The 23,707-nt window shown below is 42.4% G+C and overlaps 1 protein-coding gene across 5 annotated transcripts in view; it reads right to left on the minus strand.

The window, feature by feature from the left end:
- The window catches only part of RNGTT (RNA guanylyltransferase and 5'-phosphatase), a 431,251-nt gene that overhangs the window by 138,438 nt on the left and 269,106 nt on the right, over positions 1-23,707 (minus strand). For 4 of the 5 annotated variants that reach the window (XM_075923868.1, XM_075923870.1, XM_075923871.1 and 1 more), the window contains one exon: positions 11,276-11,344. The exons of the other annotated variant lie outside the window; for it this stretch is intronic. In XM_075923868.1, the coding sequence (XP_075779983.1) occupies positions 11,276-11,344 (69 nt within the window). The remainder of the gene's footprint in view (positions 1-11,275; positions 11,345-23,707) is intronic. 5 annotated transcript variants of the gene reach the window in all.

The raw sequence follows: 23,707 nt of genomic DNA on the forward strand, positions 1-23,707 counted from the left end.
GCATGGGACTGGCATTTTATTTAAGAAAGCCTCCTGTATTCAAACACAACCCAGGACTCCTTACATTTGACGACATTTACAGTGGTGACAGGCTGAACTAGTGTACCCTGCAGGATGTGTCAGATGACATCTACCCAGCCTGCTGCATTAAGGTCAACAGAAAACCTTTAGGATGTCTACTGCTGATATACAGGAAACCCTCGCCATTTGTGAATGCTGGGAGCCTTGGCTCCTGACCCCCATGGTGAGCTCATTGCGGCAGCTGGCAGTTATGGGGAACTCCACAGCTGCAGCTCTGGGCAGCCATAAGGAACTTACTGCAGCTGCCAGGAACTACGAGGAACTCACTATGGCTCCTGGCAGCTGCGGCAAACTCACCATGGGACCACAAATAGCAGGGGTCTCCTGTTTGTAGAAAATACATAATGGCTGTCAGCAATCCCACGTCAGACAACAGTTGCAGAGGATGACTAAACTGAATATCAAAGTTCTAGACCAAATTTGGGGATTTGCCATGAGTAGGTGACAAACAAGCAAAGGGAATTCAGTGCCCTAGAAATGATGAACTTTAAATAGCTTACACCATAAGTGAAGAACAGATGTAGTAGAATTGACACATTTATTAGGGAACTGAACAGCAGTGACATCTCTGCAGGCAGATGTAGGAAATCAGGTTAAACAAGAAGTTCAAGTTGGGTAAACAGCACATACATTTGCACTTCAAAATGTAACAGTAGCAAGAATGATAGCAGAAAATGAACCTGTAGAAAATTTAGGCAGGGAGAATCTAAATAAAAGTGATGTGATTTTCTGAGATGGCAAACATCCTCTGTGTTCAATGACGTCAAAGGGAGTTACACGTGTTCGCCACACCTGAACAATCAAACTGCATGTATTTTAGTGCCTAACTACAGAATCTGGTCCCTAGCTTTTGGTGGGCAAAACATGAACCTTGATTAAAAATCAAAACCAAAATCTGAAGAGTTATGATAAAATAATCCCCTCAAAATGGCAAAGACAATCCTAAAATCCCATCTAAGTTATGGCCTGAATAGTCATAAAAAAATCCTTAAGGTACACTGTGCCTTATTAAAATAATTTTTGACTATCCATAAAGTATATTATTGGATTGTCCAATTGAGAGACAATTAGCAATTTGAGAATAGAATTGCTGGGAAACCTGCTCTAGAAAATGAGAAAGATAGATAGTCATTCATGACCAGAAAATACTGTTATAAAGGTCAGTTGCAGTGCCCACAGCAATGTGAAAGATACATGTTGGCACAGCAGATGCCATTTTGTCTAGTAACAGATTTAGTCACAACTATTCTTCATGTGGGGAAATCCCGCCTACCAGCAAAAAGGGTTTTAATGGCACATAGCAATGCTCTCCTCCCTTCACAAATAATTTCTGCTTGTGAAGTCCATATGAAGCCAGCTGGAAATAATAAGGAATAGGTGCAGGGACTACTGGGAAATGACAAAACAAAGCATATTTGTATAGAAAATAATGTATATAAAAGTTTAAATATTTGATAGTCCCCTCTTTCCCTCACTTTCAGTGCAGGGACTGTGTCTATTTATGTCTGTAAACCACTTGGCACTATCAGTGCTCTGTAATAGAAGAAATAATAGTGCAACTCTCCCTCCCCACACACATACTCAGTACAGTAGACTGTGATAGCATAGTTTCAGACTTACAGGATTTAAGTTGTTGGCAAATGTTATCCAACTACCAAAGCAGTTTTCAAAAGACATATTGAGCCAAACACTGAAACTAGCAATGAGTTCTTATGAAGTGGTTGACGTGAAATTGGCATTGTTTGATGACACAAAACATGACCTTTTGTAGCCATTTCACGCAATGGCAGCCTTTTGTGATTTGAGATGAAGTTTTTATAATAAAAGATGATGAAAATCTGATCATTATAGTGCCAACAATTAATAGGTAATCAAGTATTCCAGGTGACCAGTGATATTGTCACGAGGGTGGATCAATTTTTTGTATTAAACACATGAAATGTTACCTTGAAATGAAAATATTAATTGCTTATTTATTTTCTTTCAAATGATTTTTTCTCTTGTTGGTGCTGCATAGAGAAAAAAGTTGTGAGGCTGAAAGGATTCAAGGACATTTTGAGAGCTTATTTTGGACAATGGAGCCAGTTTACTGTACGAGATAAAATGCTTTCTTATCTTAGGCTTGGGCTAATCTAGGAGTTTAGGGTGAATTTAAGCTTCATTAGGTTGATTTTATAAAAATGAATCCACATCACCAACCCTGTTACACTAACTTTAAGGGCTGTTAAAAGTTGATTTCAATACTCCTCCTTTTCGTGAGGAGTAACAGTAAATTCAATCTTGCCTGCTGCCATGCCTGGATCCTCTCCTGCTTGCAGAGTCCTATGGGAATAGAAAGTGGCATTCTCCCAGCAAATGGGGGGGGAGGAAGGGGCTGCCAAACACACAAATCACCATGTGGGAGCCTGCTCTGCCTCAGTGCCCTCGTGAATCCCTGCCATGTCACCATACCCAGACCCCTTACCATCCAAAGACTTATCAGTATCCATGTGAGGCCCTACCCTGAAAGGAAAGTTGCAAATGCAGATGCTTGCCTAGCTGAGGGAACTGCTATTTGTGGGCACCATGTCACATTTGTTTCCCAGGTGGAATCAAAAGATTGAGCCCCAACCTGTTCTTTACCATGCCTGCCACCAAACGGAGTTCAGCTGCTCCCTTAAGATCTCTATGGTGTACCTGATGCATAGTGGGTCTTTAAAATCATAATTTTGGCCTTGTACATAACACAAGTATTGTTTTAAACAGATGTTCTTTTATGCTAAGAGATTACATTCTGCATTCTACAATTTATCTCCTGTAAAATTTGCCCATCACTTTTTTCGATAACAGTGAGCCTGTTGTCTACTCCCCTCAGTGTGCTTTCCTTATCGTGCTGGTGTCTGGCTGTGCTACTCATAATTAGTGTCTAGGTCAGTGTTCCCCAAATGGTGTTCTGCGGAACCCCGGGATTCCGTGCAGGGCTGGTACTAACCAATTGGGAGCCCTGGGTGACCACTCAGTTTCAAAAGAAATAAAGAAAAAAAGGAAAAGGAAAAGCATCGGGGACTAACCAGGGAAACCCGGGGGGAGGATTTGGGAGGTCAGGCCGAAATGCAATAGCAGCCCACCCCAAAGACAGGCTCTGTCGGTGGCCTCCAAAGACCATTATTGGCATTTCAATGTCTCTAATGTTAATTTTCTGGTCTGGGAAGAAAGTTCTATCTTGCATCTTTCTGAAGCGACAGGAGTTTCTGAAAACACGTGTCATGCACTTTTTCAGACCATCCTATGCTGATGTCGTTGAAACAGCCCTTGTAGTCCACCAGGGCCTGCAACACCAGTAAGAAGTACCCTCACAGTTTATAGGCTCTTTGGCAAGGTGGTCAGATGGCAAGACAGATGGAATGCAAATTCCCTATTGCCCCAATACAGTTAGGGAAACCCATCACGGCAAAGCCCTTTGCTATATCCTGTACATTTCCCACAGTCACTAACTTTCATAGCACAAGGGTTGCCATTGCTACTCTGATCACAGCAGCCCCCCAATGTAAATTGATTCCCAACTGACCAGTAGTTGTCTGGAATTGCAAGCTTCCACAGGGTTACTGTCACTCGCTTCTCCACTGTGAGAAAGTTTTGCAGCTACAGCTGATCACTCCATAGGTGCAAAACTATGTGGCCACATCAATTTGCGCTTGTCTGGTGCTCATCTCATGGCACAGAACCAGAGTTCCACTGTGTCAACAGGACTGACTGCTGCTAGTATCTGCTGATTGCTTCACTCAAGTGTTTCATATATGTCTGTGTTCATGGTCTCCTCACATTCTTTCTCGCTATGGTGGATCCTAGCTTGGCTCTTGACATACCACACACTGCATAAGAAGTGAGGTGTTTGCTACGATTACTGTAAACCTTTGCAGCTGAATGGGATGCATGCTTGCCCTGGTATGGTGTCTCCAGGATAACCAAGGAAAAAAGGCTGTGAAAAGATTATTTGCTATTGCTTTCAAGCAGAGAAAGAGAGATGAGATTAGTGTTGACCTTAATAAATATGATCTAACCTCACAAGGGAGGGGAGATGATCTCTTGTGAGTTTCAGCAGCAGCCTGTCACCTGCGGATCTACCCGTTCCCACCCCTCCTCCCCCTTAGGCAGTAGAGAGGAAAGGTAGATTGCGAGCCTGTTGCCTGGGCAGTGTAATTGACTAGAACATCTTGAAACAGCTGCCTGCCTCTCCCTCCCTCTCTGGTTCTACAGCTTGCAGGCTTTGCCTCCCTGCAGCAGGGAGGGAGGATTTGGCACACCCCCTCCCACCTTCCCCTGCCCCCCCCCCCCTCCAGGCAGTAGAGAGAAAAGGTAGATTGAAAGCCTGTCGGCTGTGGATCTAGCCTGGGGCAGTGAAATTAACTAGGACTTCCCGAACGGGGCTGCCTGCCTCTTGCCCACTCTCCGGTTCTGCCCCTTGCAGGCTTTGCCTCCCTGCAACAGGAGGGAGGGTTTAGCCGCCCCCCCCCCCCCCCACCGTGGCCCCAGGCAGTAGAGGGGAAAGGTAGTTTGAGAGCCTGTTGATGCAGCAGCAGCAGTGTAATTGACTAGAACTTCTTGAAGCGGCTGCCTGCCTCTCTCCTCCTCTCTGCTTCCGCGGCTCGCAGGCTTTGCCTTCTTCTAAAATGGCGGAGGGTTCGGCCCTTGTGGCGCTGTTCCCCTCCAACAAGACCCGCCCCTGCCAGAGTACCTCCTGATAGTCCAGCATTTCTGATAATCCGGCACCACCTGGGTCCCAAAGGTGCCAGATTATCGGAAGTCTACTGTATATAGTTAATACACTGGTGCTTAGAGAGAAATGAATTACCTACAGAAAGAAAACAGACTTTACCATGCAGAATTGATATCCTAAAGGTGGTCAGAAAAAAAAGTTTTTCCATCTGAATTTGACAATTCATTGAAATTAAATCATTTTGCAGAGACTGATTTCAATCAGACAGGTAGACTGCCTACGGCTGGCTCTCCAAAAAGCCTATTTGGAGGTCTTCCCCAGAGCTGGTACTTCATTCCTTTTCATACAGTATTTCAAATGTTTTGGTTTCCATTCAGAATCAGAACTGAACCAAATTTTAAACAGAATATCTTTCTCCACCCAGCTCTATTCTCTTGCCCACTCTCCGGTTCTGCCCCTTCTCTATTCTCAACATTAACATCAGTGTTTCCTGAAACTAGTAGCAGTGTATACACATTCATAAGATTACATCCCTAGTAAAGAACCCATCAATTACCTTTCAATAGAAAGAACTCTTCCCCAAGTGAACAGGAACTAACAAGAACAATTTTGGCCAAAAAAACACAAACAAAAACCCAACCAACTGCACACCACCAAATTACCCCAGAATCAATCCCAGAACTAGTGCATGAGCTAGCAAAATGGGAGTTTGAGAGGGATATTGGCTGATGAACAAGGAATGAGCTGTGTATTAATGGGGGCAGGGATGACCTCTGAGAGAAGGGCTTACTGAGAAAGTAGGGCAATGAGCTAGTTATCTTAGGTTCCTGTACACAAATGCAAGAAACCTGGGTGTTGGGACTAAAACAGTTCAGTTAAAACTATTCAAAATGAAGGCAGTGAACTTTTGACCCAAGGACTCCATTTTGATCAGAATGCCTGTCAGCAGCTGGAGATTCTGAACTGTGCTGGCTCTTACCAGCCAGGACTGATTTTCAGAACATGTCATCAGATGTTGCATGCCACAGAAGCGATTTAAGGCCCTGTGCAGCTGCTGAGGGGGTGGTTTCTTCCATCTATGCTCCTGTCAGCATCAGACCACAGCTATGATGAGGAAGGGAGAAGAGTTACCATCAATGATCAGTGATCCACCATCACAGAAGTTCTTCGCTGGGATCTCTCTGGAGCTCCTCCCTGAGAGCTTTCAATTAGCTCAAGGGTTGTAAGTCCCAGGCCTCAGCAGTACAGCAACATCCAGCCTAATACCACCAGCAGCTCTGCATGTAACAGGGGTTTACTTTCCTGTCTTCTCTTCTTTTCCTTCTGACCAACGGGAACATTTGGGCCCAGGCTTCATGCCTCCCTGATGAAATCCCTACAGGTATATACTGTTATTTAGTCACAGTTGAATAAGGCTGCTTACCATCATTTGTGTTATTGTTTTAGTTCTAATATGAAATCCCCATTTTTCCCAGTTATTGTAATTTAATTCCCTAATACATCTGTTATCTTATTTTAGTGTCTCCCTCTTTATTTATACATCACACTGAAAGAGTGCACTGAAGGATTACTCCAACCAGTGATAGATTCAGAGGATACAGGCCCCTTTTCCTGCAACAGGGACCACTTGGGGTCACTTTTTAATCTCTATTTTCTTAGTTGCTCTTGCCCCTAGGTAACATGGGAAACAAACAAGAAGAATTCGAATTCCTGGCACAATCGAGGAACTAAGATATGAAAGGATATAAATTGTTCAGGAAGGACAGGTGGGGGAGTAAAAGTGGAGGAGTTGCACTGTATGTAAGAAAGCTGAACATTTGCTCAGAGCTCCACCATGAAACTGGAGAAAATCTGTTGAGAGCCTTTGGGTTACGATTAGAGGCGAGAACAATAGGAGTGATGTCAAGATGGGCATCTGCTACAGATCACCAGACCAGGAGGATGAGGTAAATGAGGCATTCTTTGAAGAACTAACAGTTTTCTAGATCACAAGCCCTGATTCTCATGGGGGACTTCAGTTACCCTGACATCTGCTGGGAGTGTGATATAGCAGTGCATAGGCAACCCAGGACATTTTTGGACAGTGTTGAGGAAAAGTTTCTGTTGTAAGTGCTGGAGGAACCATCCAGAGAGTCATGCTCCTTTTGACCTACTACTCACAAATGTGAAAGAATTGATAGAGGAAGTAGTAATAGGGAGCAACCATGGCAGCAATGATCATGAAATGGTTGAGTTCAGGATACAGACAAAAGGAAGAAAGGAGAGCAGCAGAATATGGACCCTGGATTTCAGAAAAGCAGACACTGACTCCCTCAGATATTGGATAGGCAGGATCCCCTGGAGGTTAATAAGAGGGAGAAAGGGATGGAAAGCTGGCTGTATTTTAAAGAAGCCTTATTAATGGTGCAGAAATAAGCCATCCCATGTGAAGAAGGAATAGCAAATACAGCAGGCAAGCAACTTGGCTTAACATACATTTGTGATGAGTTTAAATACAAAAAGGAAGCTTACAAGTAGGAGGAATGTGGAAAGATGTCTAGCAAGGAATATAAAAAAACATTGCTTGAGCTTTCAGGGATGTAATCAGGAAGGTCAAGCACAACTGGAGATGCAGCTAGAGAGGAATGTGAAGGATAAAGAGAAGAGTTTCTACAAATATTTAGCAACAAGGTGCTTAGGGAATGGGGGACACTTACTGAAGGGAGAAGGCAACTTACTGACAGATGATGTAGAAAAAGGTGAAGTACTCAATGCTTATTTTATGCTCTGGGCAGAACAGTATGGAAAGCAGGTGAGCAGTCCTCAGTGGTGAAAGAACAGGCTAAGAACTGTTTAGAAAATCTGGACATACACAAGTCCATGAGGCCAAATCTAATGCATCCAATGGTGCCACAAGAGTTGGCTGATGTGATTTGCAGAGCCATTAGTGCAGAGCCATCAGCCATTATCTTTGAAAACTCATGGCAGTTGGGGAAGGTCCTGGACAATTGGAAAAAGGCAAATGTAGTGCCATCTTTAAAAATGGGAAGGAGAACTGGGGAACTACAGATTGGGGAAACTTAGTCCCTGGAAAAATCATGGAGTAGGTCCCCAAGGAATCCATTTTGAAACACTTGGAGGAGAGGAAGGGGATCAGGAACAGTTAACATGGATTCACCAAAGGCTAGTCATGTCTGATGAACCTAATTGCCTTCTATAATAAGATAAAGGGTTCTATGGATATGGGGAAAGCAGTGGAAGTAATATGCTTTGTCTTTAGCAAATCTTTTTTGCTTTCTTGACAACAAGTTAAACTATGGGATGGATCAAATGGACTATAAAATGGACAGAAAGCTGGGCAGATTGTTGCACTTAATGGGTAATGAATCAACAACTTGATGTCTAGTTGGCAGCCATAATCAAGCAGAGTGCCTCATGGGGCTTGTTTTGTTTAACATCTTTGTTAATGATCAGGATGATGGGATGGCCTACACACGAGTTCACAGATCCCACAAAGCTGAGGGGAGTGGTAGATATGATGGAGGTTTGGGGCAGCATCCAAAGTGATCTAGACAAATTGCAGGCTTGGACCAAAAGAAATCTCATTCGGTTCAACAAGGACATGTGCAGAGTCCTGCACTTAGGATGGAAGAATCCCATACATTGCTACAGGCTTTGGACTGCTGGGCTAAGCAGCAGTTCTAAAAGACACAGACCTGGGGATTACAGTACACTAGAAGATGGATATGCTTCAACAAAGTGAGCCCATGTTGCCACAAAGAGATTTTGGAACAAATTGACAAACTAAATAGTAATGTTACCAGAAACAGATAGCATTTTCATAAGAGTTCTAAAAGAACTCAAATGTGAAAATGCAGACTTGCTAATTGTGGTTTGTAACTTATCCTTTAAATCAGCTTCTGTACCAAGTGACTGAAAGATAACATAATTGGTTGCAAAAGGGTTAACATGGTTTTTGTAAAGAAAAATCATGCCTCACCAATGTACTAGATTTCAATTAGCCTCATTAACACAGGCACTATAATTAACAGGGCTTTTTTTCCTTTTCCCTCTCCCTACTTTTTCTTTTACATATTCTGAGGGTCTCCATTTTTTTCTCCACTCAAACTCATCTGAAAAAGTAGGTTTTGCCCATGAAAGCTCATGATACTATATATAATTTGTTAGCCTCTAAGGCGCCACAGGACTATTCGTTATTAAAGTTACAAAGTAATACAGCTACCCATCTGAGACTTTTGATAAAGTTAATGAAATCTGAACAAACTCTTCAATTCAATATCCGTTTTTGCCATTATTGTACATTTTAATAATATTTTGTGGTGAATTTTGTTCTAAAGTTTCAGTTTAGTAGACTTAAAAAATTTACAATTCTGCCACAAAGAAACAAAAAAGGCCAAGTCAGTCACTTGTTTGTGTTTAGCTGCTGCAGAAATGGGAGAGAATAGCACAGGTTAGTCCTAATTCTAGAGCTGGTCTGACATCAACACTAATGCTTACAAATAAGATAAACAGTTCTCTTTGCCTTGTGGCTGGATGGAAAGACACTGTTTACCAAAATGGAAAGAGATCATATTCAAAAATTGTTATGTAGTTGCTTTCAAAAGTGATTTATTTTAATACTTAAGAAAACATACTAGCATTTCATCAAATCATTTCTATGAACTTACATTGTATGGAAAACTAGAAGATTTACCTGGCATTGCTCAGATACTTCAGGACAGGAGGCTGGAGGTGTGTGGGGTGCTGGAGTCAGGACAAGGTTGTGGGGTGCAAACCAATGTAAGTGGTTTGGGAGATGTAGGTGGACTCAAGGGGGGGATTAGGAGTTAGGAGTCAGAGCAGGAGATGGGGGTGGCCAGCAATCGATCCGGGAGCTGGCCCGAGGTGGCAGGGGCCACCCTGGCTGGCCTGCCAGCAGCTCTGCTCCCTGTGACCTGCTCAGGGTGGCAGGGTCTGTTCTGCCCGGCAAGCCAGTGGCCTTGCTTCCCAGGGCTGGCCTAGGATGGTGGGGTTTGTGCTGCCTACCCCTGGACTAGCCCAGGGCTGTGAGGATGGTGGAGATGTGCTTGCTTGCTGTTCCTCTGTGGTCATTCTGAAGTATAAATGTCCTGGCAATCACAGTCCTCCCTTCCCATTTGATGAAAAACAAATCACATTCCACACACCTCCCATTGGCCTGGTATAACCAACCCTTGACCTTGCTTTAAGTTATAAGAGGAAGCTGCATACCAAATTTGGTGGTCCTAGCTCTTAACATTTAGGAGGCATTCTTGAACAAACGGTTCCATAGATGGACAGAGAGAGAGAGACACACACAAACCCTCTCAAATATATAGTAGATTAGTAAGCCAGCTGCAGTCCTCGTAGGCGGGTGTGGGAAGTATGCCATTACTTCCCTTTTCCAGTCTAAGCACTAGCCATTAGTATTTATTTGCTTGTTGTTAAGGATAGTTCTCTCATAGATTCACCTGTATTTCTATTAGGCAGTTTTTTGATGCACCCAATCTTTACACTTTGTTCTTAGAGAGTATTCACACACATATCATATTATTCAAAATATTTAAAAAGTCAATCCATATTTTAACACAGTAAAATTTCCCTGAGGAAGCCAACTACCTTGAGTAGTCAGCCTTTGTTCTTACATAAGCATTCCTTTTTTCTACTAATACAGAAAAATTTCACACTTTGTAGTCTAGTTTGCACAAATGACAAATAAAAGCAGCTGTAAGAAGTCACTGAATAATAACTGCTACTTAATCTGGTCTATTAAAACTATGGTTTTAGTGCCTGGATGTAGATCAATGCTTCAATAATCCATAGGCTCCAAAAAAAAAACAGGAACTGAATGAGCAGGAACCGCTTACCTATTTATTACTTCGGTCTTTGTACCAAACTGTTAAAGTGAAATGGCACATAGCAACCTCCTCATTTAACTAAACTCCTGTTAATGATCCCAAACAGACTCCAATCAATTCCGTAATAGTAGTTTTATTAAGAACCAGAAGACACAGAAATAAGGAATCTTCAGCAGTGCTTAATTTATAATGTAAAAGGTGCCAGGGCAAAAGAAATTTTACTTCCATACAAGGGCAGATGACCATTTCGGGGGGCCCAGAGCAGCGTAATTTCATGGGCCCCCCCTTTGCCACACTGCATGCGTGGGGCTTCTTGAAGCGCGGGGCCCGGGGCGGCCGCCCCGCTCGCCCTACCCTATATCCAACCCTGCTTCCATAACTGACGTAGGAACCCCAGAGGTAATGGGATTATGAACTATCAAGCCTACAGATACTAGGGTGCAGCCCTGGCATGTCCTTACAAATTAAGCACTTATATACAGTAATTCCACCAAAGCAAAGACTTTGCTGATGTTGAAAAATGTTCATTAGTAGCAGATAGCAAAACAAATTTCATTAGCAAAAGCGAAGGAATGTAACTGGAAGATTTCAATCTCATACTTAAAATGTATTAAGTGAATAAAAATTAACCATTGTAACTTACACCTGTTGGCTGAAAAATCAGTCCATCAACTTCATGACTGACTTCTCTGGCAAAATTTCCTTCAAGAAGCTGTAAAACAGATGAAAACAAAAATAATCTTTCCAATGTAGAAGAGAGTTTTCAGCTGAAAGATTCCACATTGATACAAGTTTCACAGTTTTTCCAGTAACCTATTTTTTTAATAAATAGAATAGCATTTAAACCTTGGGTACTGAATCTGGCCAATATAAAAAATACAATGAAAAACCAGACATGGTAGAATTAAAATAACATATTTACAAATAATACTCAGATAAAAGTAGCAGGGCTGCTTCAAGATAGTTCCAGTTTGAGAAAAACATTAGGGTTAGAAAAACATTAGGGTTGGAAAATATGATGATTCTATATACTGCAAAAGAATACTGGTAACACAAAAGCTGCTCAAGGATGGGAAAAGTCAGATTTCCACAAAAATGCAATTAGTAAAGTTGCTATTTTAAATATATGAAGTACTGCTCTTTTAAAGATTATTAGAGGGCTGTGCTCCATGCTTGCTACGCCACTAACCCCCCTTTCTGACGTCATTCTGTTGCACAGCAGGAAAAACTTTTTTATATATAGAGACATTATGTTTGAAAATAAAACAAATCTTACAATGATTATACGCAAAGTTTTTATAAAGCAGAATCCTTAACTTACCCAGTAAATACTACTGCACTAACTAAAGTCACCATCTGAATTAAGAGAGGTTCTGTAATGTGCATCAAGCAGATTCTGACTTCTGTTGAGTTGAACATCAAGATTTATCCAGTTAAGAGAAATATTTATCAAGACAAATGAAGGGGTCAGTATTTAAATCAAGTAATGGCATAATCTCAATATCTAACTAAATACAGTGAAACCTTTGTAATCCGGCACGCTGTTAACCAGAAAACTTTGTTATCCAGCATTGCCCCCAGCCACAATATTGTCACATCTTCAGGCGCACAGGCCTGGCTTGGTTTACCATGATTGGCTTAATTTTTTTATTTAAGAAATACTAATCATCTTTAACTCAAAATAGAAATGTGAGACCAAATGCCTCACACTACAAAACTACCAATATTAAAAACTTGAGATTTACTATTATTGTCCATTGTTTTTTCCCAGGTTGATGGGACCCTCAGATAACTGGAATTTTTAGATAACCGGAACACCCTAATCTCTGAGCGTGCCAGATAACACAGGTTTTACTGTATGAAGTCTCTGGGAACAAATGACTTATCGGAAGTGGAGAGTCACTATAAATTGTGAAAAATCAGGCCAGTTATATAGGTACTTATTATTTAATTATAAGCTTTAATTCTCTACAAATATCCTATGCTGTCGGCTCCATCAGTAATGTTTGAAAAATAAATTAATAGATCAGTCAAATTATCTCAAGATCAGATAGCACAGCAAAAACAGACATGGCAAGTGTGACTAATTTAAGAAACTCCGAAAATTTTGGTCCAATAGTGCTTCTCTTGCAATGGCTGCCTTTAAATGACTGGCACTACTCAGTAACTAAGGGTATTTCTACACTACAGCACTAATTCGAACTAACTTAATTTGAATTAGTTAATTCGAACTAAGCTAATTCGAATGAATGCATCTAGACCTAAAAATTAATTCGAATTAGCGTTTTGTCCACATTGAGTGGACCCTGAACCGAAGTAAAGGCTGGCCGGAACCAGTGTCAGCAGGGCATCAGGTTAGGACTTAGTGTGTGGAGCTGCAGCCTCAGGCTAGCCAAGGGCTGTGCTTAAAGGGACCCGAGCCCCCACCCCACACAGACAGTTCTCAGGGTTCCCCGCTTGCTGATCTACCTTGCTGAGGGACAGCAAAGCATTTGTGTCTTGGAGTGCTCTGCTTGCCCTCACTCGGGGCACCACGGCACTCTGCAACATGGAACCAGACCTACCCCTGGAGACTCTGCTGCATCTCGTGGACACGTTGCCAGCAGCCTGGCTGCAGTCTCTGCAGGCTGCCATCCGGGAGGACCATCGAGGGGATGTCAGGATCCAGGGGGCCATGTGGGAGAGCTTCCACCCTGAGGAGTGCTAACAGTCTCTCTCGTCTGCCCCACCGGGGGGCTTGTGCCCCATTCTTCCCTCTCCTCCTTCCACTTCCCTAGCCCCCCCTTCCTGATGACAAATAAAAGACACGTATTTTCAAAAATAACAACCCTCTTTATTCAACACAACCGGGGAGGGGGAATGAAACTGTGGGGAGACAGGGGGAAGGAGGCGGGAGAGGGCAGGAGAGAGGTTGGGGGAGGGGAGGGGAGGGGGAAACCTGGGAGGAGGGAGCTGGAAGGGTGAAGCAAGGGGAAGGAGGGGAAGGGGAAACTCAAGGATCAGGAGTGGGGGGTCTCGCTGGGCCAAACGCCTCCAAGCACGGCGAGGGAGGGGGCCTCAGCGTCCCCGGGGGAATGGGGTGGAGAGTGTGGAGGTTGAGGTGTTGGGTGTGGACATTGAGAAGGAGAGTGTGGGGGTTGAGGAGGAAGAAGTGGGAGGGGGCGGGAGTGGGAGGAGAGACAGTTGTTGGGGGGGGCAGCAGGTGCAGGATAGGTACGGGGCACCATGCTCTGCAGCAGGGCCTGCAGGTTTGCGTTTCTGGCTCGGTCGGAGCGGAGCTGCAGGTCTGTCCGCATCCAGGCCTCCACGGTGCGGTGCAGGGCTCGCAGGGACCCCAGGTGCTGGTCCCAGTACTCCTGCTCCATGGTGGTGGTCCAGAGCAGGCCGCGGGTGTGGGAGCATGTCCCGGGCAGGGTGGTGCGCCCTGCACGAGCAGCTGGTGCAGCTGTAGAGAAAGAAGAGAAGTGATCAGTTCTCCCTAGGGACACAGTGGATGATGCTAGGCCCCCCCACGACATGACGGCGACCGTGCCCTGCACCATCAGAGCCATTGTGCTTGTACAGAGGCCATGGTCAGGATGTCTGGCTCTCCTCGGGACTGGGAGCTGCCCCAAGACCGCACCCATGTCCCTGTGCCATGTATAGTGTGGCCAGGGGTGGGGGGGGGGGGGATGAGATGTCCCCTGCCTCTGAGTAGAGGGGGCGTGTGAAGGGAGAGCATCCTGCTGGGTCCCGCCCTAGGATCGGGAACATGTCAGGTCTCTTCACACACACATATGCCTACTGGACCACGGCCCCTGGGTGTCACGCAGCTGGAGCCACCTGCCCAAGAGTGGCATGGCACGTGCACAGGTGGCTGCATGATCCATGGGAGGCATGACCCACACGTGGTCCCTGGGTTCCCTCCCCCCCGGGCAGGGGACAGTGCTGGCACTTACCCAGTATGGCCTCCTCGGATGACCCTGCCGAATCTGGTGCTGAAACTGCTTGCAGTAGCCCCTCTGCTGCACCCGGGTCAGGGCCCTCCAAGTCCCGGCTCGCTGCCTCCCGGGCTGGCCCGGACCGCCCCGCCCCCCAAGAGTCGGTTGAGGGCGGGGATGTAGGGACAGGTGGCAGCCCCTGCTGCGGCGCCACCCCTGGTGGCCCTGGCGTACGCCTGCCGCATCTGTTTCACTTTCAGACGCACCTCCTCCCTTTTGGGCCATGACGGCCGCGTTCCTCCACCTAGTGCGGAGATCATGGAGGTTGGGGGCCTGCCCCCAAACTTCAATGAGGTCCATGACCTCCGCACTAGTCCAGGAGGGCACACGCCATCTACGGCCCCTGGCTGGCCCTTGGGTGCTAGGGGACTGGGCGGGGGACAGCTGGCTGTCACTGGCTCCCTGGCTCATCGTGGGGCCACTGGGTCAGGGGCAGACTGCTGGCAGGGCTGTCTCTGGCAAGTGCCATCTGGCCAGAGTCTACCCCTTTAAGGGCCCCGGGGGCTCGGGGAAAGGAGAGGAGTATTCCTGGTTTGGCCCACAGTGGGCACCAGGGGGAACCTGGGAAGGGCTAGCCTCCAGCTAGTTCGAATTAAGTGGCTACACAGCCCTTAATTCGAACTACTTAATTTGAACTAGGCGTTAGTCCTCGCAGAATGAGGTTTACCTAGTTCGAATGAAGCACTCCACTAGTTCGATTTAAATTCGAACTAGCAGTTTGTATGTATAGACGCTATTAAAGTTAATTCGAACTAACGACTGTTAGTTGGAATTAACTTTGTAGTGTAGACATACCCTAAGCTACTACTTAAGGTGAGTAAGAGTATCAGAATACAGCTCTGAGAAAGGAATTCTTGTTAACAGTAACAAAGATTTGTGTCTAATTGTAGCTCACCATGACATAAATAATCAGAATATAAATTTTTATTTCAACTTGTGGCTGTCTGCATGTAATAACCGTATGTGGTGATTTACTTTTTTGCCAGACACACATCACATTTTAAACACCAATATAGCAGTTGAAACATTTATATGCCTTTTATGAAGAATTAATTCATTATTGCTTTCATTATTCAGTTTCTAGAAATAATTTTATTAAAAACATATTTTAAACTAACAGTTCTTAAATGTGATAAAGAACATAATTTTAAGTCTCCTATTGGATAGTGAGTGGAAAATGACCCACTGAATTGTTCATTTTCAGTGTTGCAACATTCACATTTAGAATCTGAAGTTCTAGCATGTACTCAGATAATCATACATTTCAAGTGTCTGAAATTTGCAATGAACTCGTGACTAGCAGCTATTCAAATGATTGAGTTTTTTTAATCTTCAAAGGTTGATAAGCAAATGAAAACCCAGTATTTAGGAAAAAAACATTAACAATCTGGAATACTTTATTTACTAAATTCTAGGGGGCTTCACCTACTGCTCGCCACATTTGCCAAAACCCCTCCCCCGGTCACTTTCTTATCCTATGTTTAAAAAAAACCAGAAAGCAACTTTTATCATAGAATCACAGAATCATAGAACACTAGAACTGCAAGGGACCTCCAGAGGTCATCGATTCCAGTCCCCTGCCCTCATGGCAGGACCAAGCACCTTCCAGATAAACCCTGATGGATGTCTGTCTCACCTGCTCTTGAATATCTCCAGTGATGGAGATTCCACAACCTTCCTAGGCAATTTATTCCAGTGTTTAGCCACCCTGACAGGCAGGAAATTTTTCCTAATGTCCAACCTATACCTCCCTTGCTGCAATTGAAGCCCATGGCTTCCTGTCCTATCATCACAAGCCAAAGAGAACAATTTTTCTCCCTTCTCCTTGTAACACCCTATCATGTCCCCCCTCAATCTTCTCTTTTTTAAACTAAACAAGCTCTATTCTTTCAGTCTTTCCTCATAGCTCATGTTTTAAAGATCTTTAATAATTTTTGTGGCTCTTCTCTGGACCTTCTCCAATTTCTCCACATTTTTCTTGAAATCTGGTGCCAAGAACTGGACACAATATTCCAATGGAGGCCTAATGAGCACAGAGTAAAGCGGAAGAATGACTTATCATATCTTGCTTAAAACACTCTTATTAATGTATCCCAGAATCATTCTTGTTTTTTTTGCAACAGTGTCACACTGTTGGACTCATGTTTAACTTGTCATTCACTATGACCCCTAAATCCCTTTCAGCAGTACTCCTTCCTAGACAATCATTTCCCATTCTGTATGTGTGAAACTGATTTTTCCTTCCTAAGTGGAGTACTTTGCATTTGTCCTTATTAAACTTCACCTGATTTACCTCAGACCATTTCTCCAGTTTGTCCAGATCATTTATGACCCTATTCTCTAAAGTAATTGCAATCCCTCCCAGCTTGGTATCATCTGCAAACTTCATAATCGTACTCTCTATGCCATCATCTAAATCATTGATGAAGATATTGAACAGAACCGGTCCCAAAACAGACCCTTGTGGAACCCCACCTGTTATGCTCTTCCAGCATAGAATCATAGAGCTGGAAGAGATCTCAGAAGGTCATCAAGTTCAGCCCCCTGCTCTAGGCAGGACCAATCCCAACTAAATCAATCCGGCCAGGGCTTTGTCAAGCCGAGACAAACACCTCTAGGGATGGAGACTCCACTACTTTCCTAGGTAACCCATTCCAGTGCTTCACTACCCTCCTTGTGAAATAGTTTTTCCTAATATCCAACCTGGACCTCTCCCACCACAACTTGAGACCATTGCTCCTTGTTCTGCCATCTGTCACTACAGAGAACAGCCTCTCTCCATCCTCTTTGGAACCTCCCTTCAGGAAGTTGAAGGCTGCTATCAAATCCCCCCTCACTCTTCGCTTCTGCAGACTAAACAGACCCAACTCCCAGTCTCTCCTCATAAGTCACATGCTCAAGCCCCCTTATCATTTTGGTTGTCCTCCGCTGGACCCTTTCCAATGTGTCCACATCCTTTTTGTAGTGGGGGAGCCCAGAACTAAACACAATACTCCACATGTGGCCTCACCAGAGCCGAATAAAGGGGAATAATGCCAGCAGATCCAGAGATATCAATGCTCCTCTTAATGGAGCCTAATATGCCATTAGCCTTCTTTGCTACAAGGGCACACTGTTGACTCATATCCAGCTTTTCATCCACTGTAACCCCCAGGTCCTTTTCTGCAGAACTACTACTTAGCTGGTTGGTCCCCAGCCTGTAACAATGCTTGGGATTCTTCCGTCCCAAGTGCAGGACTCTGCACTTGTCCTTGTTGAATCTCAGATTTCTTGTGGCCCAATCCTCCAATTTGTTTAAGTCACTCTGGACCCTATCTCTGCCCTCAAGCATATCTACCTCTCCCCCTAGCTTAGTGTCATCTGCAAACTTGCTGAGGATGCAATCCATCCCCTCATCCAGGTCATCAATAAAGATATTGAACAAAACCGGTCCTAGAACTGAACCTTGGGGCACTTCGCTAGAAACCGACCGCCATCCTGACATCGAGCCGTTGATCACTACCTGCTGGGCCCGGCCTTCTAGTCATCTTTCTATCCATCTCATTGTCCATTTATCCAATCCACATTCCCTTAACTTGCTAGCAAGAATATTGTGGGAGACCGTATCAAAAGCCTTGCTAAAGTCAAGGTATATCACATCCACTGACTTTCCCATGTCCACAGAGCCAGTTACCTCACCATAGAAGCTAATCAGATTGGTCAGGCACGACTTTCCCTTTGTGAATCCATGCTGACTATTCCTAATCACTTTCCTCTCTTCCAAGTGCCTCAAAATGGATTCCTTAAGGATCCCTTCCATGATTTTTCCAGGAACTGAGGTAAGACTGACTGGCCTGTAGTTCTCTGGATCGTCCTTCTTCCCTTTTTTGAAGATGGGCACTACATTTGCCTTTTTCATCTGGGATTTCTTCCGATCTCCACGACTTTTCAAAGATAATGGCCAAAAGCTCCTCAATGACATTTGACAACTCCCTCAGTATCCTCAGATGCGTTGAGCATGACTGTGAACTGTTAATAACTACTCTCTGAGAACAGTTATCTAGCCATTTATGCACTCATCTTATAGTAGCCTCATCTGGGTTGTACTTCCCTAGTTTATTGATTAAAAAAAAAGATCATGCAAGACCGTGTCAAATGCCTTTCTAAAGTCTAAGTATACCACATCCACCACTTCCTCTCTTATCCACAAGACATTGGTTTGACATGATTTGTTCTTTATAAATCCATGCTGGCTGTCACCTATCACCTTATCTTCCAGATGGATTCATTAATTATTTGCTCCATTATCTTCCCTGGCACAGAAGTTAAACTGACTGGTCTGTAGTATCCTGGGTTGTTCCTATTTCCCTTTTTATAGGTGGACAGTATATTTGCCCTTTTCCAGTCTTCTGGAATCTCTCCTGACTTCCATGATTTTTCAAAGATGATAGCTAAAGGCTCACATACCTCCTCTATCAGCTCCTTGAGTATTTTAGGAGGCGTTTCATCAGGCCCTGGTGACTTACAAATATCTAACTTTTCTAAGTAATTTTTAACTTGTTATTTTATTTTAACTTCTAAACCTACTCCATTTCCACTAGCATTCACTATGTTAGGCATCCTGTCAGCATCCATCTTCTTAACAAAAACTGAAACAAAAGTTATTAAGCACCTCTGCTATTTCTTAGTTTCCTGTTATTGTCACTGAGCAATGGGCCTACGCTGTCCTTGGTTTTCCTCTTGCTTCTAATATACTTCTAGACTATAAGAAAATAAGAATGGCCATACTGGGTCAGACCAAAGGTCCATCCAGCCCAGTATCCTGTCTACTGATAGTGGCCAATACCATGTGCCCCAGAGGGAGTGAAACGAATAGGTAATGATCAAGTGATCTCTCTCCTGCCATCCATCTCCACCCTCTGACAAACAGAAGCTGGAGACACCATACCTTAACCATATTGACTAATAGCCATTAATGGACTTAACTGCCATGAATTTATCTAGTTCTCTTTTAAACTCAATTATAGTCCTAACCTTCACAACCTCCTCAGGCAAGGAGTTCCACAGGCTGACTGTGCGCTGTGTGAAGAAGAACTTCCTTTTATTTATTTTAAACCTGCTGCTCATTAATTTCATTTGGTGGCCACTACTACTTATATTATGAAAAAAATAAAACAACTTTTCCTTATTCTTTCTCTATACCACTCACGATTTTATATACCTCTATCATATCCCCCCTTAGTCTCCTCTTTCCATGCTGAAAAGTCCTCATCTCCTTAATCTCTCCTCATATGAGACCCATTCCAAACCCCTAATCATTTTAGTTGCCCTTCTCTGAACCTTTTCTAATGCCACTATATCTTTTTTTGAGATGAGACCACCACATCTGGATGCAGTATTCAAGATGTGGGTGGACCATAGATTTATATAAGGGCAATAATATATTCTCCGTCTTATTCTCTATCCCTTTTTTAATGATTCATGACATCCTGATTGCTTTTTTGAATACCGCTGCACAGTGCGTGGATGTCTTCAGAGAACTATCCATGGTGACTCCAAGATTTCTTTCCTTATTAGTTGTAGCTATATTAGCCCCCATCTTATTGTATGTATAGTTGGGGTAATTTTTTGCAATGTATATTACTTTACATTTATCCACATTAAATTTCATTTGCCATTTTGTTGCCCAATCACTTAGTTTTGTGAGATCTTTTTGAAATTCTCCTTTGGTCTTAACTATCTTGAGCAGTTTAGTATCATCTACAAACTTTGCCAACTCACTATTTACCCCTTTCTCCAGATAATTTATGAATAAGTTGAATGGGACTGGTCCTAGGACTGAACCTTGGGGAACAGAACTAGTTACCCCTCTCCATTCTGAAAATTTACCATTTATTCCTACCCTTTGTTTCCTGTCTTTTAACCAGTTCTCAATCCATGAAAGGATACACTTGCATGCTCTATCTTTCTAGTGTTCATTAGGAACTGAATTTAAATGGGGGTCAAAAACATGGATGCCATTTTGGGAGGGCAGGAATAAGGGTTCTGAAGCCACTCATAGCAGAATGCTGTTCGCTCTTCTTTCCTTTCTCCTCACTATGAGAAAGCAAGAGGAAAGTGCACTTCTGGCTGGGGAAGGGGAGGTTTTGTAAGTGATGCAAACCGTATACTTTTCTTTCACTCTCTCATAGGGAAGGGAAAGAAGAGCAAGCATTATCCCAGTTATAAGAGGATTCGGCCTCCTCCACACCTCCGAAAGTGGCATGCCAAAAACAAATATTTTAAGGATTGAAGACAATCCCACATTAAAATTATGTCATAATTTCTCAAACTTCACAGTTGCCAGAATATTTCAGTATAATATTCCTATGTAAAAGAAGCTGATTTTGAAAGAGAGACCTTTGAGAACAATATGACATCAAGAAGGACAAAAAAAGATTTCCTTCCTCCCTTCCAAAGGTCATCTTTAAAAACCTTAAAAAACAACAAATAGTCTAGCAGCATGTTAAAGACTAACAAAACATGTAGAAGGTTCATGAGCTTTCGTGGGCAAAACCCACTTCTCTGGATGACTACAGCATTAGAAGTCCAGATCGAAGAATAAATAAGAGAGGGGGTCGGGGGGAGAAAAGGAGGGCAGGGGAAGAGAGAGACTGAGTAGATGATTCAACTCACTGTCTCTCTCTTTTTCCCCTCTCCTTTTCTCTTTTTTTCCTCCCCACCCCCCACCCCATTTATTCTTGAATCTGGACTTCTAATGCTCCAGTCATCCGAAGAAGTGGGTTTTGCCCATGAAAGCTCATACCACCTTCTACATGTTTTGTTAGTATTTAATGTGCTGCTAGACTATTTATTGGGGTTTTTTTAAAGTTTTTTCTGTTACAGACTAACTCGGTTACCCCTCTGAAGCTTTTAAAACCCTCATGGTCTCTGCTGATACAAAAATAACGTCTTCCCTTCTTACTATACTTGCTAATTTTTCTCTCACTTGTTCTATCTGTAGAGACGTACAACTGATGAACCACTTGTTCTGTGATTTATGGAAGCAGCAGACTCCTTAGTGAGTTATTTTATCTCTTAGTACAATTTGGGAAGCTAAGGTATGATGAAAAGGAGCAACAGGCCAATTATCTTGTCTACTATTACTATGATAGAAAATACCTTCCACATTATGCTGATTAACCAATCCAAAGAAAACAAATTAATAGATAAAAGGATTAAAGTTTGTTTAATAAAGTAATCTTAGTGGTGCTGGGTTAATAGGATCTTGCCATGAGGATTTTGTGTTATGCTGAGACTGCTTGTATACTGAAGAATGCTGAGACTGCTTGTATACTGAAGAATATAAAAAAGTGTCTAAAACATTTGCTGCTATGTTTAGCAAGATTCTAAAAAACAGCAGCATGAACAAAAAAGGAGTGCTTGGATGATGAGTGAGCTTATATAAAATATTTTTTCACTATCAAAATTTTAATATTACTTTTTAGTTGTATAGCCTTCTAATTGTAGATACGCAAGATTCATCTTTAAATAAGCCTCCTATCTTCCTGTTTAATTTACCAAACATGTTAACATTTCTAATTAACTTGAACAGTATAATCTATTTAATCGGCACCATGATAAATGGCACACCTGCTTAACTGGGATGACTGCCAGGGAACAAAAAAATGCAATGCATTTCAATGATGCTTCGTGCAAAAAAGATAAATGATGCACACAACCCAGTTTTGCTAGTAGGCTATTCTTAGTAGTTTACTGGTATGAATTTCCACCTGTGAATTATTTCAGGTAGTTTTCTGCTCTAGACTGAAAGCTAAAAAAGGACATATTTCCTTCATATGATTTACTATTTTAATCCTTTTTATTATTCTTATTTTATAAAGCAGTTCATGAATGAAAATAATTGTTCCAGCCAATATGAAAAAACTGCTTTTGGTTTGCTGAAAACAACTCTGTAACTGTTTAAAATATATGAGTCATGTGTAGACTTGGAAGAATTTGATTTTAATTTTTTTATAATATCAACAGATATCATCTATGTTTATTTAAGCATTTTTTCTATGTATTGATTTACAGTATATTTTCCACTGTTGCTGAAAATTATGGGAGTGAATCAAACAATACTATAATGGCAAACAATGAGAGACAAATAATTAAAACTTTATAAACTGTCAGAACAAACTTATCACATGTAAAAATCTTTACTCCAACAAATCATACCTCTTTTTTTCTATTAATTGACTAGTCCATTTTTAACAACAGTAATTCAAGTAGTTAAATCACTGCATCTAGCAAAAAAAAGTTTTACTTAGCCTATCCATAAATTTAGATGACCAAAGAATTTTTTAAATTTTTTTGTGTACAGTGGAACTGAAGTTTACCAATGCTTACCAATAAAAATACATCCTTCCTAGCATAGTCATGTGACAAGAAAACTTGTAAAAAAAAAGATTTTTCTTAAATATTGTGATCCGCAGCAAAATTATTTAATCAGTTTGTAAAAGTAAATGTTATGGCCTGATTTTGATGAAAATTTCTCTAAGCCAGTGGGACAAAGTTTCCTGAACAGCAAGAATGTGAATCATCGGGTTCCTGGGCCCCTATTTCTTCATTGGAATTTTAAAAAAAAATCAATTTGATGACAATGACAGAGAAAGACACACAGATTCTCTTTACTCTCCTACAGGATGTTTTGCAGGCGAAAGCATTCCAAATCAAGACAATTCTATCAGTGGTTTGGTAGCTCTGAGCTAAGACACCCAACTCTTGGGGATTTTCAGAGGTGATTTTATATGACAGAAATATAAAGGAGTTTGAAAGTTCCAGTCCATGCTCAAATTCCTTTCCTGTCTCTTCCTTGCACATTTAAAAATATATATACACACATTATGAAACTGTAGATTTCTACAAAAAAAATCTGCTGGATATAAAGTATTTATTAACTTATTTGTACTTAGAGGTTTTTCTATACAATAATTTAATTAAAGCACCATAACCAAGATTTTATGAATAAGGTGTTAAGTTACATCATGTAACAGTCTCATAACTATTAGCTATTTTGTTTAAAGTTCTGTTGCAAATAAAATAATTGTTTCCCAGTAAGTACCAATGATTGC

This window comes from Pelodiscus sinensis, chromosome 3 (genome assembly GCF_049634645.1).
Source record: "Pelodiscus sinensis isolate JC-2024 chromosome 3, ASM4963464v1, whole genome shotgun sequence".
Taxonomy (NCBI): domain Eukaryota; kingdom Metazoa; phylum Chordata; order Testudines; family Trionychidae; genus Pelodiscus; species Pelodiscus sinensis.